The 22,427-nt window shown below is 41.3% G+C and overlaps 1 protein-coding gene across 1 annotated transcript in view; it reads right to left on the bottom strand.

Moving 5' to 3' along the window:
- BLTP1 (bridge-like lipid transfer protein family member 1) overlaps positions 1 to 22,427 on the bottom strand; it is a 133,849-nt gene that overhangs the window by 87,131 nt on the left and 24,291 nt on the right. Inside the window, 16 exon segments of the mRNA XM_039879550.1 lie at positions 776 to 1,374; positions 1,377 to 1,609; positions 2,716 to 2,974; positions 4,206 to 4,456; positions 6,118 to 6,398; positions 7,068 to 7,187; positions 9,021 to 9,149; positions 11,072 to 11,251; positions 15,127 to 15,264; positions 15,940 to 16,167; positions 18,347 to 18,555; positions 19,485 to 19,591; positions 19,729 to 19,907; positions 21,137 to 21,234; positions 21,504 to 21,659; positions 22,241 to 22,358. Of these exon segments, the coding sequence (XP_039735484.1) occupies positions 776 to 1,374; positions 1,377 to 1,609; positions 2,716 to 2,974; positions 4,206 to 4,456; positions 6,118 to 6,398; positions 7,068 to 7,187; positions 9,021 to 9,149; positions 11,072 to 11,251; positions 15,127 to 15,264; positions 15,940 to 16,167; positions 18,347 to 18,555; positions 19,485 to 19,591; positions 19,729 to 19,907; positions 21,137 to 21,234; positions 21,504 to 21,659; positions 22,241 to 22,358 (3,285 nt within the window).

Here is a 22,427-nt window from a genome sequence, read left to right as displayed (position 1 = left end):
TCTGTCTCAGCCCTAAACTCTAAGCTCCAGGCCCATCTCCCACATCAGTGAAGAGCAATGCTGGGCACGCAGTGGTACACGATTAAAATCTAAATTAAGAATACATTAACACTTAGACAGTTTAGGTGTGTGTGTGCGTGTACATGTGTAAGTGTGCACCACACAGATTCCCGAGCACTGCTCATCAGACCCGTAAGACTTTATATGCTTAACTTTGGTCTCTAAAATCATAAAAATGTCTCTTATAAATATATAATTTTATAAAATAGTTTTCATATTGGCTATCATCACTACACTTAGTTTGACTTATTTTTAGCTTTCCTCAAAAAAGCTGTTTACAGAATACATTATAGAAGTGGACAACAACCCATTCATAGTAAATTATAAGACCTCAAATGTCAAATGAGTGAAAGCGGCTTTGCAAAGAGGCAGCTATGGGTTAGTAGAAAGGAAACCAACTATTAAAACCAATTTCTAAGACACGGAAAGTGTGAATTCACAGAGACTGGATGCCCATCTTAGAGCATAATGCAGAGACTATATGTTGATGGAGTAACACTGTGACAACCAAGTCTGAAACCAGTCCTCAATCTGACAGTCTTAAATATATACTACCCACCAAAAATGCTGAGACCCTCTCTCCTACATGAAGCCATGACCTCAGAAACTCTCTTTCAGAAGGGAAGCTAAAATGACAGAGTAATTCTGAAAACACCATCTTCAAAATTGCGCTCCTAAGTCCGCCCACCAGGGAGACGAGTGACGTGCTGTGTACCTTAAAAGCCGGGATGGACAGCTGCTCCAGGGACGAGGCGCTCTCCTCGCTGGTCGGCGTGTCCAGGTCGAGGGGGCGATGCAGCGAGGACTTGGAGGTCCTTTTGTTGGTCGGGTGCTTCGCCGACCAGTTAATCACCTGGAACTGAGTGAGGTAGGTCTGGTAGCAGCTCATCGCCGGCTGCTGAGATGTCACCTGCTCGCTGTCTCCCGTTTTCTCGCCTTCCACGGGGTACAGGTGCTCCACGACCTCCTCCCCTCCCACCGCGGACACAAAGGAGGCCTGGGAGGGGTGGGCTTTGAACGGCAGGGTCCGGGGGCCCTGCACGCTCTCCCCGTGGCCGCTCAGGGGCCCTTCCACACTGTGATATATGGAACCCCTACTGTAGTCGAGCTGCTGGGTTTGCTTTTTCTTCTTTTTCCTTCCTGGGTAAGTTCCAGGACCTTCGTCACTGCTAATGGGCTCGAACTCCTCAGCTGCAGAAAAGTAGGCCTCACTGTCAGCCATGGACATGCTGGAATCCATGGATCGATACTGGTGAAACGAATTGGAGTCCGCTGATGGTGTGTACGGAAATGAACCAAAACTTCTTCTCTGCTTGGTGAGTCTAGAACATTCTCATCACTCCTGGAGACATCGCTACTAAACTGGACTCCAACCGTCACAGGCTGCTTGTCCCCATAAAAGGCAGCGGTCAGGCTCTTGGTACTTCCAAGTCGGGTGGAACACACGGAGGCCTGTCGCTTCAAGGGGGACCTCAGGGGAGACTGGCCGACGGACTGGTCCTGAGCACTGGGGGACACGGGGCTGCTTCCAGGAATGTCCGCGGGGATGCTGCGACAGAAAGCGAGGCTGCAGCCACTGTGCATCGCAGCGCCTGCTCTAAGTACGAACGCCGCTTATCCAGTCCTTTCGGTAATTTTAATCATTTATTTTACAAAGAAAGGAAAATCTAAAATTTCGCAACATCCTTATGAAGTAACAGCACAATGTGTGTTCATACCCCATAGACTCCCCCCACCCCCCAAAAAGTTAAGGCAGCTTAAAATAATAGAAACTTAAAGAAAACCAGAGTATAATCTTCTATCCATAATTATTGAACACTAAGGCATTTATATGGATTTTTTTTTTCCTGTCCTTTAAAAGTTTGTCCAACAAAACACACGGGGGACCTTTGATTAAATGAGAGGAACTGGAGGAGGGGAAGAAGTCATAGGGAACCCTACTATTTCTGACTTTGGCAACTGATGCAGGAGTGCCATTTACTGAGGCAGAACAAGTTGACCATGAAAGGCAAAAGGTCATTTTTTATAGGTCAAGTTTGAGGTCTCCATGAAACATCCATGTAGAGAAACTAAGAAGGTAACTGGGCTTCCGCAGACAAAGGTCCTGGCTGGAGTTCGCAGACGTGAGCTACAGATCATAGCAGAAGCTCAACAGCCCCTGACACCATCCAGGGAAACGGTACCGAGGGACAGCAACACACACGCCGGCAGTAAGAGGAAGGGGAGGGGCAGACGGAGGACGTGGACGCCCAGACTGAGAAGGAAGATGGCCCAGGAGGCGGGAGGAAAGTCTGAAATGTGTTACCAAGAGGAAAGTATATTTCAAGAAATGAAATGAGTCATCAGCTGGTATAAAAAGAGGAGGACCAAACACACCCGCCAGACCGGAAGGGCAACACCCCAACGTTAACGACTTCTCACTGTGAGTGGTGGGATGACAAGCAGCATTTTACTGCCAATATACTTTTCCGTATTTTCCTAATACCTGGAATGACTATATATGTATTACTTTTATAATCAAAAAGACAGCAGCTAATGGACATTTTGCAGTATGTTCGGGGGAAGGACAAAAGTTTGTAAAGTGGGTGAACTGAGAGAATGGATCTCCTGGCCACGATGACAAGCGACTGCACCCGTCACCGAGGCGACACTGACCTCGCACGGCCGTCCTCTCTCTTCGCGCCCTGCAGGAACTCCTTCTGGAGCACGCGGGCGTCGGCAGCACAGGAGGGACTGTCCCTCTCGCCGGCCAGCAGCGGCTGCGCGGCGCTGGAGCCGCTGTTCTCCTCGGACGACGAGGACGAGCTGTGGGAGCGGGACGGCACCTGCAGGCCGCGCGGCTGCGCCTTCCGCTCGGCCTCGGCGCCCGCCGACCTGGCTTCCCAGTCCCTCCTCTTCGTGCCGCTCACGGTACCTAAGCCACGAACAAAAGGTGAGTGACACGAACATAGTAATTTCAAGAGCAATTTATGAAAAATGTGACTATGTTTTGTTTTGTCCGTTTTTAAGTATGCCCTTTTTTAAGAAGCATAGGTATCTAACTCCACATAGCAACATATGGATCCAGAATTCAAAGACAGTGAATTTTTCTATTTTTTTAATCTTTTATTTGAAAAATTTCAAACTTACAGAAAACTGAAGAATAATACAACACCATCTTCTACTTGGAATTACCTATTTAAAATGTGTACACACATTTCAGTCTTAGTATTCAGTGAAAATTATGTATTAGCATTATGTATTAGTATTCAGTGAAAAACCATCTAAGCGAGAAGTTGGCACATGTCTAACTTCTTTCCACTAAGAGCTCCTTATACGTGGCATATCAATCCGATAAACTCTTAAAACTATTTTTCTTATCTTTGTCTACTGACAAAAAGCAGTGCTAAGTGAACGGTTTTGAATGGACCAAGGAAAAAAGGCTAAATATTGATGAAACATCAAGACTTTTCTACATTTCACCTATTAACAGCGCGGCAGCTTGAGCAGTGAATATTGCACGTAACCGTAGGGACTATGACACTCAGGGGAAAATCCATTTCCGAAGTCTTTAGAGAAAAGACAGCAGACCCGTCTAAATCTGCCCCGCGGGGAAGACCCCGTCCACGGCTCTCCCCCAGGGCACGCGCTTATAAAGTCCCCTAGGTCGCTGAGGAAGGCCACGAACATGTCTCTTCTGGACATGTTCAATTTCAGTGATCAGGAGAATATTTTTGAAAAAGGAGTCGATAACATGGGGGCCAATGGTATAAATATTACTATTGATAAGTTTTCCTATTAAAGCAAACTGGTAAACAACTGTTAGCATGAAGCGTAACTATTACTAAGTATATCTCTGGAAACTCGGTTCTAGGAAAATACTGATATATAAGGAAATATTCAGAATGAGCTTGGCTAGGAAAGTCACCCATGTCAATGGGAGGAGATTTCAATAATGGATCCATTTCCGCCTCGTGTAACTCTGAAAACTTCACTAGTGTTATCTGGCTTTAGATAAATCACCTGCAAAAGAAGGTAGATTATACTGAACCCCACACCTAAGACTGCTCAAAAAACGGAGTTGCTCAAAGTAACACTGAACTTCTCTGAGAATGGCACAGGGATAAACAGATTAGCACAAGCGACAAAATAATACATTTTATTACCGTCTACGATTTTGGGAATTTCCTTGGTAATAATCCATTCTCCGGGCTGTAGCAGAGACTGTCCATAATACATGTCAGACTCCGCGCTTGTGCTTGAAAATGCAGAGCTGCTGGAAGGTGTCGACTCCTCAAGTTTGAAGAAATCTAGGCCTGTTACTGTGCCACCAAAAAATCTGCAGCCACCGAGACAACCACACTTGTTCCGGCTCCTCTTATTCTTCACGGTGTCATCTGGCCACAAAAACCACAACCTAAACAGAACCCAAAACAAACCAAAACGACAACACACAACAAAAACTCATTAAGAAAAGTAAAACTTTTTGGCAGGTAATTAAACATAAGTTACCTGTCAATATTTTAAAATTATTCATAATAATTTTTAAAAATTGTTAACATTTTTAAAACAGCAAAGGTTTATTTTTACTGTGGCATTCTTTTTAATCATTTTTTCATTCTAATGAACAAACAAACAACAGTCTCACTACGATGAGAAAGAAATAAGTAGGAACAGTAATGAGAGAGAGCATCTATTAAAAAAAAAGCCAAAGAACTAAGAAGCAGCAAATATTAAAATCATTTAAATCGTTTAAAAACAGCAGTAAATATTCTTAAAAGGACAAAAACTTTGAAACATTAAACTAAAAAGTGAACAAAACTATTAATATAGATGTTTAATACATTAATTCATAACCTTTAGCATTTCAGAGCCTATTTCACATGACACCAAAAAATATGGGGTAAGAAATTATTTCTCAATAAAACTAAAATAATGCAACTAAAATAATGCATTATTCAATATTTTAGAGAAAAAAATTTACAATAATTTTGTATTAAGTACTCTAAATGAAGTATTAAGAATTGAGATAAGAGAAAATATATTCAAAATTCTTCAGGCTCTGAGTAACCCACACACAAATCTGTCAGTATTTATTAATTCCTCCTCTTTCTTAAAAAATATTATATTATAATACAAATCTAAATATTATATAATACAAATCCTTTTTTCACATGCATTATCTCATTGGGTCTTCAGGGCATCCACAGGAAGACAAAATTGGGATCATTTTCATTTTATACTCATTCGTTTATATTTCTTGAACACATCTACTATGTACCTAGTGTTGATTTTAAAGCACTCTCAAAATAAAAGACCTTATATATCTCATAGACTTTTTTACTTGCAGCAAAAGCTTAGTGGCATACATGGCTTTGTGGTCATCTTCATGTGGGTTCAAATTCTAGCTGTGCCACTTAATAACTCTGGGACTTTGCACAAGTTAACACTTCAGAGCCTTAGTTTTCTCATCTCTAAAATTATGGTCTGATATACCTAATAAGATTGTCGTGAGGATTAAACAGCATCGTGTGTATGAAGGACCTGACGCCAAATGGGAACGCAGAGGTAACAGATGTGAGCTCCCCTGCCCGCCTCTTCCTCACATAAACCACGGCACTGGTTCTCAAACTGGTTCTCAAATGTCCGCTTGTAGAACCACCTGGACGGCATATGGAAATGAGGAGAACTGGGCTCCGCCCACAGAGAATCTGACTGGGGTCTGAGAAGGCCTGCTCACGGACACTTCTAACAAGTTCCAAGGAGATGTTGGTGCCGGTGGTTTGGGAACTATACCTTCCAGAAACACTAATCTAATGAAACTAACAGTCTCTGTGCTCGGTAACTTTTCCAGTTATATAAGGAGAATATACCTACTCCCCAAAACTCCTGGGAATCAAACATCCACCAAAGCACCCAAGCTGAAGGTCAGCGAGCTACTACCACATAGGGACACAATCACACTAGGTCTGTATTTAAAATACTCTTACTATGTTGCTAACAGTAGAATGTTCTCCATAATTAGCTAGTAATTTTCACCTGAACATGAGACTATCGCCATCCCTAAACTTCTCTTACCTCTTGGTTCTGGCATCATGAGTTTCTAAGAACTGCCTCTGTGCCTCATGTTTAGAATGGTGATCCGCAGCCAGTGCGACGTCGACAGTTACGAGCCCCAGGCTGGCCGACCCCGCTTCGAGCCAGTGGGCCCTCCGCAGCAGCGCGGGCTGAAGCCCCGCTCTGGGGTTACTCGGCTGTTCGATGCACTGTCTCACTTGAAAGTCCTGAATTGCAGCGCTTATCCCTTCCCCAACCGACTGGTTGTGGAGGTTACAGTTCGCAACCCGAACCGCACCCATCTGCAGTTGAACGAAGAAAATGAAACAAAACTCTAGATTTGGTCTTTTTTAGCAACTTAGAATAAACTACAGAATAGGTAATTATTTCGAACTGCATGAAAGATGTAAGAAAAGAGAAGGGAAAAAAGAGGAAAAAAGAAATAGAAAAGATGAATGCAATAATAAAAATAGACATTGATTTTTAAAAAAGAAGATAAAAGGAAAAGAGGAAGAGGAAAGGGAAATGAGAAGTGTAGTAAATAGTGAAATCGCAGACTGTGAACGAGGTTTGATTTTAAACAGTAACCCACAAAGAAGAGGTGGCAAACAAACGTTTTCAGGAGCCAGGCAGGAACTATAAACGTATAAAACCTAAAAGCATTCAAAATCAAATCTTTGAAAAACGTTATCAATTTACTTCCCTGCTGTAAAAGCAAGCTACCTGTTTATACCCCTGCCGTAGGGCAATGTTATGATAAGTCCGTCAGAGTAAAAAAGCAGAAGTATGCCTTAAAAAAATATACTAGAAGAGAACATGGGTGAGTAGAAACCAGAAAGCTGTCTAGTAGAATTCTGCAGTAGTTGGTGTGATGGCAAATTATAAGTGTGTGTTGTATATCAAGAAATGGAGGTTTGGCTCGGTGAAAAGGAAATAGAAGTATACTGGCCAGGAAAGAGAGGAGAGTGCACCTTTACGTTTGTAGCGCAGCCATGCTCCACAATGTAAACATCGGCCCCATCGACTGCTAGACGGGTCATAGTGTATTTCAAGTCATCTGAGGTTGGACAAGGTCCAGGAATACAACTCAACTAAAATGAAAAAAGACAACATTTAATTCTTCACCATCAATTCACTATTTTGATACTTTAGTCTCCTTATTTAAACAAACAAAATTCTGGTTACATGTGTGTGTTTAAAAACCAGACAGTTAAATTTCACTTTTTTAGAACAATAAATTAAATCATCAGCAGTTAGTCTTAAAATTAGAAAACTAATCACAAGTAACCCTTTTTCATTTAAAGGGGGCAAATAGCAAGTCTAAATCAACAGAATTCATATATAAACTGTTGCTGAAACTCAAAAAGAATAAACTGATAAGTAAACAATGTCATAGGTTTATAAGAACTACATAGGAACTTAAAGTTGTAAGATATTTTTATGAGTATTCCACAGACACACACACATCAGCTGTAAATTTTATGGTATCCACGACAATCCACACAGATTTAATTTAGTTTTTCTCCTAAAATACAGACTTGGTCATGTTTAGGTTTGATAAAAACATACACATCAGCCACTTCCACGAACTCCTTGGGCAGAGGGCCCTGAGTAACGTTAACGGCCCAAAAGCACGTAACTGCTCATCAGTGGCAGACTCTGAATGTATTTCCTCCATCAAAACAGACCTTAAAAAAAGGAATCTAAAATGACAAAGCATACCAGTGGTTGCATGACATGGTGGCTAACTGCAAAGGGACACAGGGAAATGTTCTTCACTGATAGGAATGGTTACACCTGTATGTATCACATTTGTTAAAACTCAAACTCTACAACTTAAAAAGGGTGAATATATCATATGTAAATTATGCCTCAACAGAGTTTAAAAATTTTTTAAGTAACATAAAAGCTTTGAGTCTTAAAACAGAAGGTTACTGTTTAAGACTTTTGAATCTTAAAAAAAAAAGATGCCTACAAGCCCGTGTGAATTATCCATGTGGACCCGGAGATGTGCTGGCAACAAGAAAAACTAATTTTATTGCCGATTATACCAGTTTCCTTATTGTAGGTAAATAAGCATGAGTTACCGATGTTTGGACATAAAATTAAAAGAATGAATACGTTCAATTTTCAGTCATATAATAGCAAATAAAAATTATACAGCAAAAGAAAAAAGGAAAGGCACATAGGAAAGAAACTAGAAAGAAAAACTAAACTATTAACAGTGGTTGTCTCTGCATTGTAGAATTGGGGTAAGTTGCTTATCTTTCTTGAAACTGCCATGTTTTCCAGATTTTCTGAAATGAGCATACTTCCCCCCGAAAAAAAAGACGCTCCCCACTCCACACTCATAAGGAACAGTGTTTATGCACGTCACTGCTACCGCACACGGTCTCAGGGACTCCTGTGACTGTACAGAGCCTGAGTCGACGGACCGCGCCGCTGTGGAAAGAGCTTCAGATCTGGAGTCGGGAAGCTTGGCAGATGCCCAGCACTGCCAATCGAGTCCGGGAGAACAGGTGTGCTCCAGAGGGGTCTGCCAACGAAGCCACGGAAGGGCCTGGCACTGCCTCCTGCTGCGACTTTTACGTCGTCTACATAAAGGTATGGCCGTGTCCCCGAGAGTTAGTATAATAAAGCAACAAGACCTAAGTGTTCACAGTGAAAATGTAAGAGATGAGATATGCTTTTCATAGTATCTCATTTATTTGTGAATGAATGTTTCACTAATTACCTTATATGTTAGCTACTTACAACTAAATAGCAACTGGCTATGATTTGCAGGAATAATTTTCATGATTGAAAAAACTAACTATAGTGTTTACTTAGTGACTATGTGCAATTGATTTAAAATTGACATCTCAATCTTTCATTTTAAAAAATTCATAAATGTTTATAATACGCTAACACATTTCTTAACGTACCTTGGATTCACAGAACCGACGATCAATTCCATGCTGACATATTATTACTGATTTGGGTCTTTCCAGTTCATACTCCCGACATACCACGTGAAAAACAAATGTCTGCCCCCACTCCAAGAGACAAGCCAGCTACAAACAAGCGGTGACAGGGTGACAACACCATTAGCATACTGAACGCACATTCGGAGCTCAGAGGCCAATCGAAAATCTTAACACAGCTTGAAATAACCCAAACATCGCCTTATACCTGCTGCTATATAATCTACTTGTCAGCCAATATCATTTTCTACCTTGACATCATTTATAAGCATGTATTACTTTTCATTTATGAATGACAAAATACATGGCCAAAATAAAAACTCAAACTCATTTCAACTTCTAGAGCAAAATACTTTTCTTCAAGGTTTACTCTTTCTTCTTATATGACTATATGGCATATATGACTATATGACTTATATGGCATAGAAAAGCACTTAAAATTTATTACCTAATAATCAACCAACCTTTAGTGTAAAATTTTTGAGTATTTAATTATCATTTTGAACTGTAGTTTTAGAAAATCAGGCATTTTGAAGATTAAAGCACTTTTGTTCATGTAAATAGAAGCTTAAATAACCATATAGCAATTTGTCAAATCTTGCCATGTTTAAAAATTCTGAATTTTGAAATTGATTAGAGTCGTTAATAAACACACCAAGATTTGGGTCTAAAAAGCACACAATTTAAACTACTAGAAAACATGAATTTCACCTTTAAAACATACAAAGAATGGCATGAATGTTACAGCACCCACGCAATCATAAACATGATGCCAACATTCTAGTACAGAAGAAAATGTTTCGTCTTCTAGTAAGTGTAATTTATGGACACGTGAGATTCCAGCAATCCTTAAAGGAACTGCGTCCAGTCTCACAGGGTTGGCAGGAAACACGCTGTTTTGTTACATGCTTCAGTGCATATGAGAGGCGGGAAATGGTGGATAATAAAGAAAGGATAGTTGAGGCCAGTGAGCACTGAGTATTTCTTTTCATTCATTTTTATATGAGATACCCTTTTGCAATTCCATTCATTTTCCTACTATTTCTAGAATCTTAATTTTTGCTGTCTTCCATCAATTTCTTTCAGATATAGAAGGTACTTAGATTCTTTATTCACCTTCTCGTTGCTACTATCTACCTCTAAATTATGTTTCATACCCATTCGGTAACTTTTTATTAAAATTGAGTATGTACATTTCTGCACGTTCCAGTTTTTGCAATGCCAAGATAAACATGCATCTATAAGCTAAACATCATAAATATATGGCTCAACGGGTAAAATTTTAGAGTAAAATGGCTATTCAACTATTCGGTGGTCCATTTCTAGAACTAAATACTCCTTAAGGCCTCCAAGTCTCCTAAAGACCACGTGGGACGGTAAAGGGGAGGGGACTCATTCAAGGGACACGACGAGCACTCGAGGCCAGGTTTACTTACTAGTAACTATGTTTTTACTTTTTTAAACCAGTATCTACATTATTAATAGCAGGTACAAATGACATTATGTTGCTTTGGAGCATAACAAGCAAAGAACTGTGCTACCTAATCCTTAATACTATAAATGCTATTTTCAAATCCTACTTAAGAACTACATAAAAAAGCAAAGTTCTTAGAAAATTATTCTATATACTGGGGAAGACTGTTCCAACAGTGGAGAACAAATATAATTTTAATAATATATGTACTTTCTCTATAATATATATGTAACATATATATCTCATTCTGAGTTCTTCCCAAAGAAAGTCTCGGATTCTTTAAAGTACGATATAGACCTATGAAACATACCCGTCGGTTTTGTGTCGCTCGGAAAAGTGAAACCTGTCTCTGACTCATCTATTGCTAAGAAAATGCTGAATGCCAAGAACGACATCTGTCCAAAGAGCACAGGGCCTTGTGGCCACCGGACGCCCTCAGGGGACACGCAGCGAGCATTCGAACGGGCACACGACTGGCTCTCGGAGCCGTGGGAGCAAAGGAAAAAGAAGTCAGGAGCTAGTTCTGTGAGAGCCGTACCTGTGGGGCCGTGACCTTAGCCGTCAGGCTCCCAGCCTGCACATCGATCAGCCACGCGTATTCCAACGAATCATTTCCCAAAGGAAGACCTTCTGCCGAGAACATGGCATGCGCTCGCAGCTGGAGACCGGACAAGCTGATGTGCCCCTCCCTGAGCACCTCGTCCACCGGGGGTCGCTGCTGAAAACAGTAAGAAGGATGTAAGAAATACCAGAAAATCGCATTATAACGTCTCATTGCTCTTCCCTCCAGAGACAGGAAAAACACGCCATGTGGAAAATAAGCCTTCAGGATCCAGAAGCTCTTAACACAACTTTGAACACAAGAGGAGTCCGAGTTAAGCCTCTGTAGTGACGGCATCCACGAGAGCCACAGCAGCATGTGGATCTCTGACTGCTAACAGCCCTGACGAATAAAAAGAAACTAGTGCTCTGACAGGGAATGTAACAGGCCATCTTTTGTGGGACGGCAGGAATCACGAGACTAAAATACTAAAAAGGAGAAAATAACGGGACAATAAAGACCATTAGGACAACTAAGTAAAGAACAAGAAAAAGAAACCGAAACCATCTTCAGCACAGATTTCAGGAACTACGTAAATACAAAAGGACAGATTTGCCTTACAGAGAATAATCATGCGAACACCACTAAAAAGCAGCAAACGGTTCAGAGAAAACGGCTGAGACGGACCCGTTCGGAACGCTACAGCGTGAGCGCTACAGCAGGGTTCTGCATGGAGCGCTGACTCCCCAGGGTACCACGGCGGACACGGACCAGCAGGCGTGGCAGCGCCCTCCCCAGCTCCTGCGGCTCCACATCCCCGGCTCTCAGCGGCACTGACACCGCCCACCTCCCTGCCATCCTCCTGATCCAGGAAGACCTCCTGCCAGGGGCTCCGCGAAGCCGGCCCTCGCTTCCCTCTCTCCGCTCCATACTCTACAAAGGACCAGAGAGCTTTAAAAAAGGCAGATTTTGTAATGTGCTCGTCTCAAGACCACTGCATGCCTGCGAAGCCCCTCGCACCTCTCCGGGCAGCACCTGTGACATGTGAAATTATTTATGGTCTGCACTGTCACCCCTGCCCCCCCCACCCCCGCCCTGGTATTTATCTTCCATTTCAGGCTGATGAGGGTAAAGACCATTTTTGTCGTGGGCACCATGCTTCCCACCGCACCGAACAGATAACCACAAAAAGCAGACCCTGCTGACGGAGCGGCTGTGCAGTGTCCTCAGACCTCAGCACGCACGAGATGGCTCACAGGGACCCCGCAAGCTAACCTCAGCACGGGGTCTCTTCAGTGCGTGTGTGCACGCCGCCTCCCAGGGCTGGGGTTCCTGGTTTCAGTACGCTTGGGAAATGCGTACTTTAAAAAAGTTTTTTAAGAAGGACAAATCCGATTCATAAGGACTTCTTCAAAAGAAATTTCAAGTTGTGACTAGAATATATAGCTCCAGAAAATGTTCTGACACATTTTCCTTTTCTTGAAGCTGCGTCACATAATGAAATCGTCCTTCTCCGGCATCCGCTGCCTGAGAGGTGTTGTCTGGGGTCTGCTGTACTCTCCAAATTCTCAGTATACAGTGTCCGTGATCTTTTTTTTCCTTTTAGCTCAATAACACAGGTGGATCTCAGCTTGTCCTAAAGGTATAGCCAACCTAGTACGCCAATAAACACTGCAGTCTAAATTTTACTATGGCTTGCATCATGTTATGGGGTGGTGTCCCCCCGAAACATGTCCAAGCCCCCAGCCCGGGTACCTATGAATGAGACCTCACTTGGGCATAGGATCTTGACGGGTGTGATCGAGTTAAAATGGGGCTACAGTGGATCCAGGTGGCCTTTACGAGGAAAACTGGGACACACAGACACACGGAGAGGAAGCCATGTAGGGACGGAGGCCGAGCTTGGAGTGGTGTGCCACAGACGACGAGCGCCCAGGGCTGCTGGCAGCCACCAGCAGCTGGGGAGACGCACGGCGGGTTCCTCCCCGACAGCCTTCAGAGACGGCATGGCCCTGTCAACACCAGATGGCAACCTCTAGGCTCCAGCCCCACAAGGGGAGATATCTGTTGTTTTAAGCCACGCAGTGCGGTTCCACTGCTCCAGCAGCCCTTGGGTACGAACATGTGTCGTAAGATGATCGTGAAATACAACGTGTGATTTCCTGAATCGGACACAGAAAGCCACCCATTGCCTCAGATCCCGAGGCTTGAGGCCCCAAGTTAGGACTAAAGCTACTAGGAACAAGTATCCACAGGTGAGTGACCCAGGACTGACAAGGGGGCTGTCAGGGTGCAAAGCCTGCCATGGTGACAGACTATTAGACAGCACAGAGACAAAAGATTTCTTAGAGACAGTCACGCCAGCACCACACAATGTAAGCAAGTCAAGCAGATAAGCAAATTCCAAGACTGTACACAGAGAGCGCCCTGTCTTCCGGGCCAGCCGTCAGGGACACTGAGCATCACCGAGTCTGGCACTACCGCCCCGCAGCTCTACTCCACGAATTCCTTCTCCGGGGACCAAATAAACCACACGTATACCTGAGTCACCATACACACCTGCTGATGACTCCATAATTATGGCTGATGTGAACTCTCATAATGAGCTCAACAAAGCGTTTTTTTGTATCTGGTAAAGTCTTTTGAAAATGCAGTGATTAAAATAGAAGTTAGAGCATTGCCAGGTACTCGCAAGACAGATGCTCATCCAAGATGTTCAGAACTCAGCCATAAGGAGATATTTCTCTTTTACCTTTATTATTTTCCTCAACAGATCAAAAAAAGGAGATGGACTTCCTCTCCACATACTCAGCTCCCAGAATAAAGACCAACCGACCCTAGTGACCCGCTAGTTAGAGAGGAGGCCAAGAGGTATTTTTCAGGTTTCTATAGCCAGTTAAAAGTGTTAGGTATATGAGGTCTTTATGATACAATAGCTCTGCCACTTGATTTCGGTGGCAGTTACACAAATCTACATGGGGTAACACGACACAGAACTAGGCACACACATCGCACCAATGCCGGTGTCCTGGTTGTGATACTGCACTATAATTATGTGACAGATCAGCATGGAGGAAACTGGGTGAAGGGGACACAGGGCCTCTCTGTACTAACTCTGCAACTTCCTGTGAATCTACTATTATTTTGAAATAAAAGTTTAAAAAAGGAAACACTCTGTGGCAGAACTAGCATATGTTAAGTTTCAGCTACTATGTATATATGTGAAATATATACATCTTCGAAAAGAAATTAAAGTTCTATGTAGAAAAATATAATCAGTTATGGCAAGAAAAGGTAGTATACTATTTTAAAGAAGATGATCAGTTACTGCACTGAATCCACAGTAACTTATCGTCCATGGACGATGTGAGGGTTATTGGATTCATCCCCCCATTTATAATTTTACTTTGCATTGTATTAAAATCCATTTACATCTGTAAAGCACACAAGTTCCCTAAAGGAGGGATGAGCCCTACAGCAGTGGTAGATGCCAGAAGCAGCCATCTGGCATTTAAAAACAATAATAATAAAGTGATAATCTGCCCAGGAACGTAAATGATTCATATTTGATGAATATCATTAGTTGTCTTCCAAAAGACTCCCAGGGATATCGTGAAAAAATTAACAAAATATCTTGTAAGCATGTTGCATGAAAAGAATAAATCAGTGACCATGTAGGTGCTCATGTTTTGAAGATTCACGGTACTGGTTAGTATTAATGCTTAGGTGGTGATTTTCAGCAGAATCCACCAAGATTTTATGCATTTTTCCCTTCCATAAATAAATGAGAAAGATATAGAGTATTTCTTTCCATTTCTAAAAACAAAAAGATATAAAATATAATTGTTTGGGATCACAAATAGGGAACAGCAAAGAAAAAGAAAAGAGATTCTTGAAAAACTCTCATGCACATACAAAACTCCTCAATATGGTTAAACTAAAAGCCTGCAGTGTGGAGAGCTACCTGTTCCATGCACAGAGGCTAATGCACTGTTTTGACCCCACAGAGTCATAATGAACCTGAGCCTCCAGCACAGCTCGCTTCCCGTTACCTGATAGTTATCGCTGACACACACGGTCAGGGGAGACAGGACAAGCTGCAGCATGGTCTCCCTAAATCCTTTCTTCATTTCAAAGCATAGTCTTTCCAAGAAAGCCGTGGGACATTCAGGACCATCGGTGGTTCCGTGCTAAAGTCAAACAAAATACCATAATCAAGGTGGAGAAAAACTGAAGACCAAGGAAGTACAGGAAAATAATAATTACGCTCATGTAATTAAGAGATTTTTTTAAAAAAAGAAACAGTGCTTACTGATGAACAGAATCACTCTGGACCCCAGTAAGGGCTCTAGGGCCACTAAGCACCAGAGGTGACTTCTCTGCTGTGCAGCCCTGGTGTGTGACATGGAGCCAGTGCACCACACAAGCTCTAGGGCCACCCTTCCCTCTCTGGCCTGGCTCCAACGGCCCGGGTTCTCTGGGCAACACGACCTCGTTCCAAGGCAGCCTCAATGTCCCCCTTGGGGTGAAGCAGGATTCTGGGCTGCTCCAAACCCCTGATGTACTTCAACCTCAAAGCCAAGCCTGACTCTTGATTTGGTACTAGGTCCACCATAAGGCCTCAAACTGGTCTGCGGCTGGAGATGAAGGCTAAGAAACTCTACAGTCCTGGGATATCCATGAGCTCAGTGCCATGAAGAAATGTTCTCTAGCTGCATGGAGCAGCTCGCGTGAAAGAAGAAAAACAGAAAGTGAAATCACCAATGCTCAAGCGATCCCATCACGAAACACACACGCACACAATGTTTCCTGTGCTGGCTAAGCTCACGGTCCACTGCACGCTACTCTAATCTGTACACACTTACAACAGGAAGACGGCCGTGCACTCTGTACAAGTTCACAAGGACAGTGATATCCCAAGGACGCAGGGCCAGTGGATGGGTGGGCTTGGCCGAACTTTCGCTTTCCTTTTTATCATTCTCCATTCCGACGGCAGTCCAGCCAGAGCTGGACGATGTCGTCAGTGACAGAACGGGACTTGAAACCACCTCTTCGAAATCCATATACATGTCATCTTCCCCAAAGTAGTTTTCCTACAAACATTAAGAAATGCTATCAGAAGAGATATGTAACAATAACTCCTCACCTTAGAGTTCAAAATTTGTAAACCTATTTTATGTAATTAAAAGCATCAGGTCTGTTTCCTTAAATGAAAAAAAAAAGATACATATATTTAAGATATACTTACTTGTCCGCTTAGCAAATAAATATTCGCAAAAAAAAAAAAAAAAAAAAAAATGCCCACAAAAGGTCATAGAAGTTTACAGTAAAGTTTCATAACACCACCTCCGGTAATAGCAAAAACTTGCAGTCCAGGTCCTAGAGAAACCGTTGGGGGCTTGTAAGGGTCAGTGCTTTTCAAGCTGCTGCTCGGAGTGCTGAAACAGTGACACCCGGGGACACCTCTCGGGGGAAGCACATCAATTCACCGAAAATCAACTGGCTAAATCCAATTAGCTAAACACGATTCATACAGTCCTGTTGAAATATTTAACAGGAACGTCTTAACAGCTTTAATAAAAATATAGATGTCTAATCAATGTACTGTATACTTGAAGCTAATTTAAATAAATTTATTTAAAAAGTGTCCAATTTTGGTTATTGATGACAAAAACATGTGTTATAAAGTTACCAAAACTTCTTTTCATGTAGTTCATCCTAGTTTCTTATGCATTAGTGTTTGAACTACAAATATTCTGGTTTCTTTGCATCGGAATTTATTTTTAATTGAAATCCTTTTATTCTTCCCATTGATTCTGAATTTAAGTTTTGCCTATGTGATCTGTCCATAGTGATCAAAAACTGTTAAAATATTCCTTTTAACACTGTTAGCTATATTTGTTCAATACTAGAACCAAGTCAGTATTTTGGTAAATTCTGCATTTTGGTTATTGACACATTTATTTTCTGGCTAGGGTTCTGGATATCAAGTCGATTAGTAAATGTAATAACAGTAACTCAAATACTGAGATTTTAGGTACCTTCAAAAGCCATTCAGCCCACACTTCTTCCAGAGTCTTTATTAGCAAACCCCAATTGTCCTTCCCCGGCTAACTCTGATTATCCTAGACTCCTCCTAGAATCGATCGCCTCTGTCACTGTACATTACAGGGCTCCTTGTTAGCAGAACACCTGCACTGTGAACCGCGAGAGGGAGCACACGAGTCAGCACTGACGGAATCAGACTCACGCAAGTAACTCTGCTGCTCGTGCTTATCGATGTTTGGGTAATTAGTCTGTCTTTGATTATCAGATGTAGTAAACATCCAACAGCACAATAAACATCTGAAGCAAAATGAATTTGCAAAATCCTAGAAAAATGCAAAATTTCATGGAGTTGCCAAAAGTGATGTTGGGTAACTGCTCAAATCACAGGTAAAGCTTTTGGTGATAAGTGAGGATCTGGAGGGCTTAGAGCCGTTACCTAGGAAGAACAGTAAGTCAATAAGAATTATTGAGGACTTGCTGGGGACGTCTTCAAAGGATGAGCTAAATATTAAAAGAGCGACTTCTAGAAAACTGACCAAGTCCACACTGTTCTTAAAATAGCCTCTCTTCACAATTGTGCTACGGACATCAACCTTTAAGTGCTATCACACTGTGCAATCACACAATTTCAGTGGGACAATTATACCAAAATGAATTAACACTTGATTTAGTCCTTGCCCTAAGAAGTAGTGCATATTTCTTTAGAATCTAAATTTGTCATACCCTGAAATGAACTTATTTTCATGTATTTGCTTCAACTTTTAAGACGGAGCTCCAAACAAATCCTTGATTATTATTTACCATGGAATAAAGTTGTTTGTAATGGAGCCACGTGAAGAAGACCGTTCCTGACACCAAGTACCCTCAGATAACAAGGTTCTCCTGTATTATATGCCGCATTCATTACAGCTTGTTAAAGCTTGTCCATACGTGTCCACTCCTCCAGCTTATCTCCTTGACAACAGATGTCAGATCACCTGTATCTCATAGCAACTAGCACGATTCCTAGAATATACTAAATGCTCAAAAAAAACCACTGCACTGAAGAGTATACTTTTTTTATAATTTTGTAATGAGTCTAGTACTACAAGTCTAATCAACATATATAATATATTCTCAACACTTTAAATCATCCAACTGGCTATTGCAAATGGTCCCAATTTCAATTAGACATGAACTGCTTTGCTTATGTTTAAAAATGTTAAGTTCTTTTAAAAATCATACCTTTATACACAAAAAGGCATTTAACAGAGGTCCATAGAGAGTTATCTGAGAATCGGGAGAAAGTTCCATTTCCACGTGGAGCTTATCGGGCGGCAGTTCCGAGGGATCGACAGGGGGGCGTGACGAGGCGGAGGGAGAGGGGACCGCCCTGTCCGACACTCTCTGCGATGGCCTTAACACGGACAGCATCGTCTCTTCCATTTCTGACACTGGAAGAAATTGAGAGAAAAATGTGTGTTGAAGGGAGGAAAGTACCTCTTAGAAGCTCTTCAAGGAATTATCCACTAAGAAGTCTTATTTTGCAAATACGAAAGCAACTAACCCTGATATAGCCTATAGTATACCAGGAAGACAACCCTAAAAGACTGATAATCAAGAATGCAAACTGCAGTATGTGTAGAAGTACATAAATCAGATCGCACAGAATCCATGAAAAGTCCCTGTCAACACTAGCGGCACTAGTCAAGTCCATGCAATATAAATCTGGGTCACGATTAGGCTTTAACTATCCTTGGGCATTAAAGTACAGTTGTTTTCACAAAAACAGCCATTCAAATGCAGTGTGACATTATCAAGTTCCATATATAAAGACAATTATAGAAACTATTCTTTAAATCTTAACTCACTGGAAAAATACAAAGAAAATATCACTTGATTCTAATTCCATTTTGGACCCCAGTAATAAGGCACATCAGCTTCAGGGTAACTATGATATACGATGTCGAATGTGTTAAAGAAATTAACATTCCACAAAATCAAGTGCTTTAAATATATTCCCACATATATTTGATAGTCCAGCTCTGCTTGATAGTGCAGCTCTGCTGCTTCTAGCTTGGAACATAAATTATCTAATTATGTTCTCTGAGCACATTTTCTCAACTCTACAATGATAATATCTATCTCACAGAATTGTTTTAAGGATGAAATGAGGCACTGTAAGCAGGAAACAGCTTCGCCGAGCTTTTGATACAGAGATAAATGTTCAATAAAAACCTATAACAAAATCCTTAAACGATTTTAAATGTATACAATTATTTCAAAATAGATGCATTTCCAAACTGTTTTATATCTTTCTTGTACCTCCGATGATTACCAATCATAACACCAGATGTTTAGAGTACGAATTAGATATACTCACATGACTGTTTTAGCTGTTCATCTGCTTTTTGTGGATAAATTGGATGCCATGTATAATCAATGGTAAGCATGACGCTTGGGACAGTCCAGCATTCGACCCAACCAGCTCTTTGAAGAGTAAAAGATAAAGTTTCTAGTCAGGTATTTAATTTATTCCTTTAATTGTACACAAGCACCAGACACAGAGAGTCAAACGAGTTACATGCTGACTATGAAGACTCAGATCACTGACGTCATGTACTCACTTTTCCTGAGTGATGTTCCGCCATTTTGGCTTAACGGTTTTCTGGCCACCGTGACACTCGGCAGGAATACCAGCATCGTGAGTCATTTTACTTGGGTGGCAATTCCTTACCAGCATAAACAGTGAGTATTTACTAGGGTGGCAATCTGGCAGAAACAAATGGAGATCAACATCTTCTCCCTAAAAATAATTTATAATGACCCAAAGTAATAAAATAGGTACATAAACATGTTAGGTTACTATTTACAGCCAAACCTCTCTATAATAAGCTTAAGAATAAATTCAAAATAAAATTTCAAATGGCAGATTCTACAATGAACAATCAGGTAAATAACTGAAAGAAGATTTTACATTGACTAAATTCTGATTTGAAAGTTCAGGGGGGAAAAAATCAGTATAGTTTCCACAAAATAGTGAAAAGATTATCTTCCATGGGTATTCATGGATATTTCATATGTAACTGAGTAAAAAATTTTAAAAAAAAATCCTATCCCTAATATATGGTGGAATATGTTCTTTATTTTTATTAATTTTAAAAATACAGTCGTCTCTTTTGATCCTAGTTAGTGTTGGTCCGTCGACACTGGCATTTAGGAACTCTGAGCTGGTCCACGGAAGGGTCTTCAGTCAGGCTCACCTTCGCCTTTCTGGGCCCCAACCTGCCCGCCCCGATGCCTGCATTCTTGGCCAGCAGCACAGGACAGTGGCTAAGCCATGCCGCCTGGTTCAAGTTCCACTCATTACTGAACTTGGCTCCTCAGTTTCCTGTTCCTCAAAGCAGACAATAACAACAACAGCTTCCTCAAGAGGGCTGTTCCACAAAGCAAACGGGTGACCACTCAGAGCCCCAGGGATAGTGTCTGGCACATACGAAATCTTTAACAGGTGTTAGCTGCTCATATTATTATTGTTGCTATTTTTTACCACCATAACCTCCATCAGTACTACAGCTACCACTGATTGCCCATACCCTAAAATTAAATGTTCCTAAAAATTCTGAACCCATAAGAGTTGGCTTTCAGATAAAAGGAAGACAGGTATTTGTGGTTATTCCTTGAATTCACGGTTACAATTAGGAATGAAATACAGAGAAGTGTAAAATCGAGTCATGGACACAGTAAACATCAGAGCTAGACGGGTCAGCCTCAGGGGTTAGAAATGAGCGCTAAGAAAATAATCAACTCAGGGGATTGTTTTTTATTGCCCAACTTCTTAGGGTAAGTTGGAGAACTAAGGGGAATGGCAGAACATTGTGTTAACTATAAAAAAAAGACGACAGCAATTCTGTGACACTAAGGTTAGTGAGGAACGGAGGACAGCTAAAACACTTCGGGGTGGGAATGGGAAGGGCAGGGGGTAACGCTGGGCCCTGGGGAGTCAAACTCACTAATGCACCCAATTATACGTACTCTTAGGGAGAACTTGGTGTTGCATGTAGCGGGGACGAAGTCTGTAAAAGGCAGAGAGAAATCGATATTCAGTGTTTCCCCACAGGCTGCCAGATACACTGCAAACAGGGAAAAAGAAAAGAAAACTTACTTTTAACTTCAATAAAATTTTCAATAAAAAATGCCTTAAATACACAAAATAAACAAAATCAAAGACTAAAGCTTAGTCCAAAACAAACTCTGAAATAGTTAACTGAGAATCTTGCAAGATAGTGAAAAAAAAGGTCAATTCCAGTAGCTACTAAAACCACAAATCAATACCAATTCTCCGTGTTGGTATTTGTCTTAATGAAAAGGAGGCTTAACCTAATTTTTAGAAAGTTCTTACCATTTTCCTGTTGTTTAGTGGAACAATCAATCCAGTTGTGTTGGTTAGCAGCCCAAATCATCTCGAACTGATGAAACATGATTTTAAAATTCCACGTATATGGTACAAATGAAAAAATGTCTGGAGCACTATCACTAGACCAATCTTGAATTAAATCTAAAATTATTGGAGTAGGAGACAAAAATTAAAATTAATTGAAATTCAGAAAACAAAATGTAAAGATTTAATAACACTTGATTGCAACATGCCGCAAGAAATAAAGGAATTTTTTCCCAACTAACGATGTGATCAACTCAGCTCCCAATGCCAGCGGAAAGAAGTAGGAGCTCTAAATACAAATAAATACAAAATAGCATATCTGAATAGACTGTGGATTACAATAATTGAAACAAAATAACAAAGCCATGTTGATGCCTAATTCAGGAAGAGAGAGAATTTGATTCAGCTTCCCCATCATACTCTCCACTGGACAGAAACAAAGCATCAGCCTAAGGCATGTTCTTTTATTTCCTCTAAGCTAAATTTTGGGTTCGTATTTTCCTTTTTTGGATTAGAAGAGAGCACAAAATATCAATATTTAAAATTTCCCTTTGATATTCTCAGTCCAAACAGTGTGAAAGTAAGAAAGTCTGAATTGTGTCACCAAAACCCCCACATTGACTCTAAAAGCAAAACTACTGAATGGAAACGAGTTCGCTGTGATAAATCTCTAGTACCTATGTTTACTAGGAAATCACCTGTGAAGAAGTTCTTCTGTGCAAAAATGAAGTGGTAGGTGGCTTTATAAACCTCTAATTCACACTGCCATGTCTGTGGCATGTTCCAGGTTCGGGGGTAGCTGGCGTTGATGTGGAACTGCAAACCGGATTTTAAGGGAAGATATTAGAGCGTAAAATGCGACATGTGAGGACAGCATTAGCAACG

Source organism: Pteropus medius, unplaced genomic scaffold (assembly GCF_902729225.1).
Source record: "Pteropus medius unplaced genomic scaffold, Ma_sr-lr_union100, whole genome shotgun sequence".
Classification (NCBI taxonomy): Eukaryota; Metazoa; Chordata; class Mammalia; order Chiroptera; family Pteropodidae; genus Pteropus; species Pteropus medius.
This window is presented reverse-complemented; position numbering and strand designations above follow the sequence as displayed.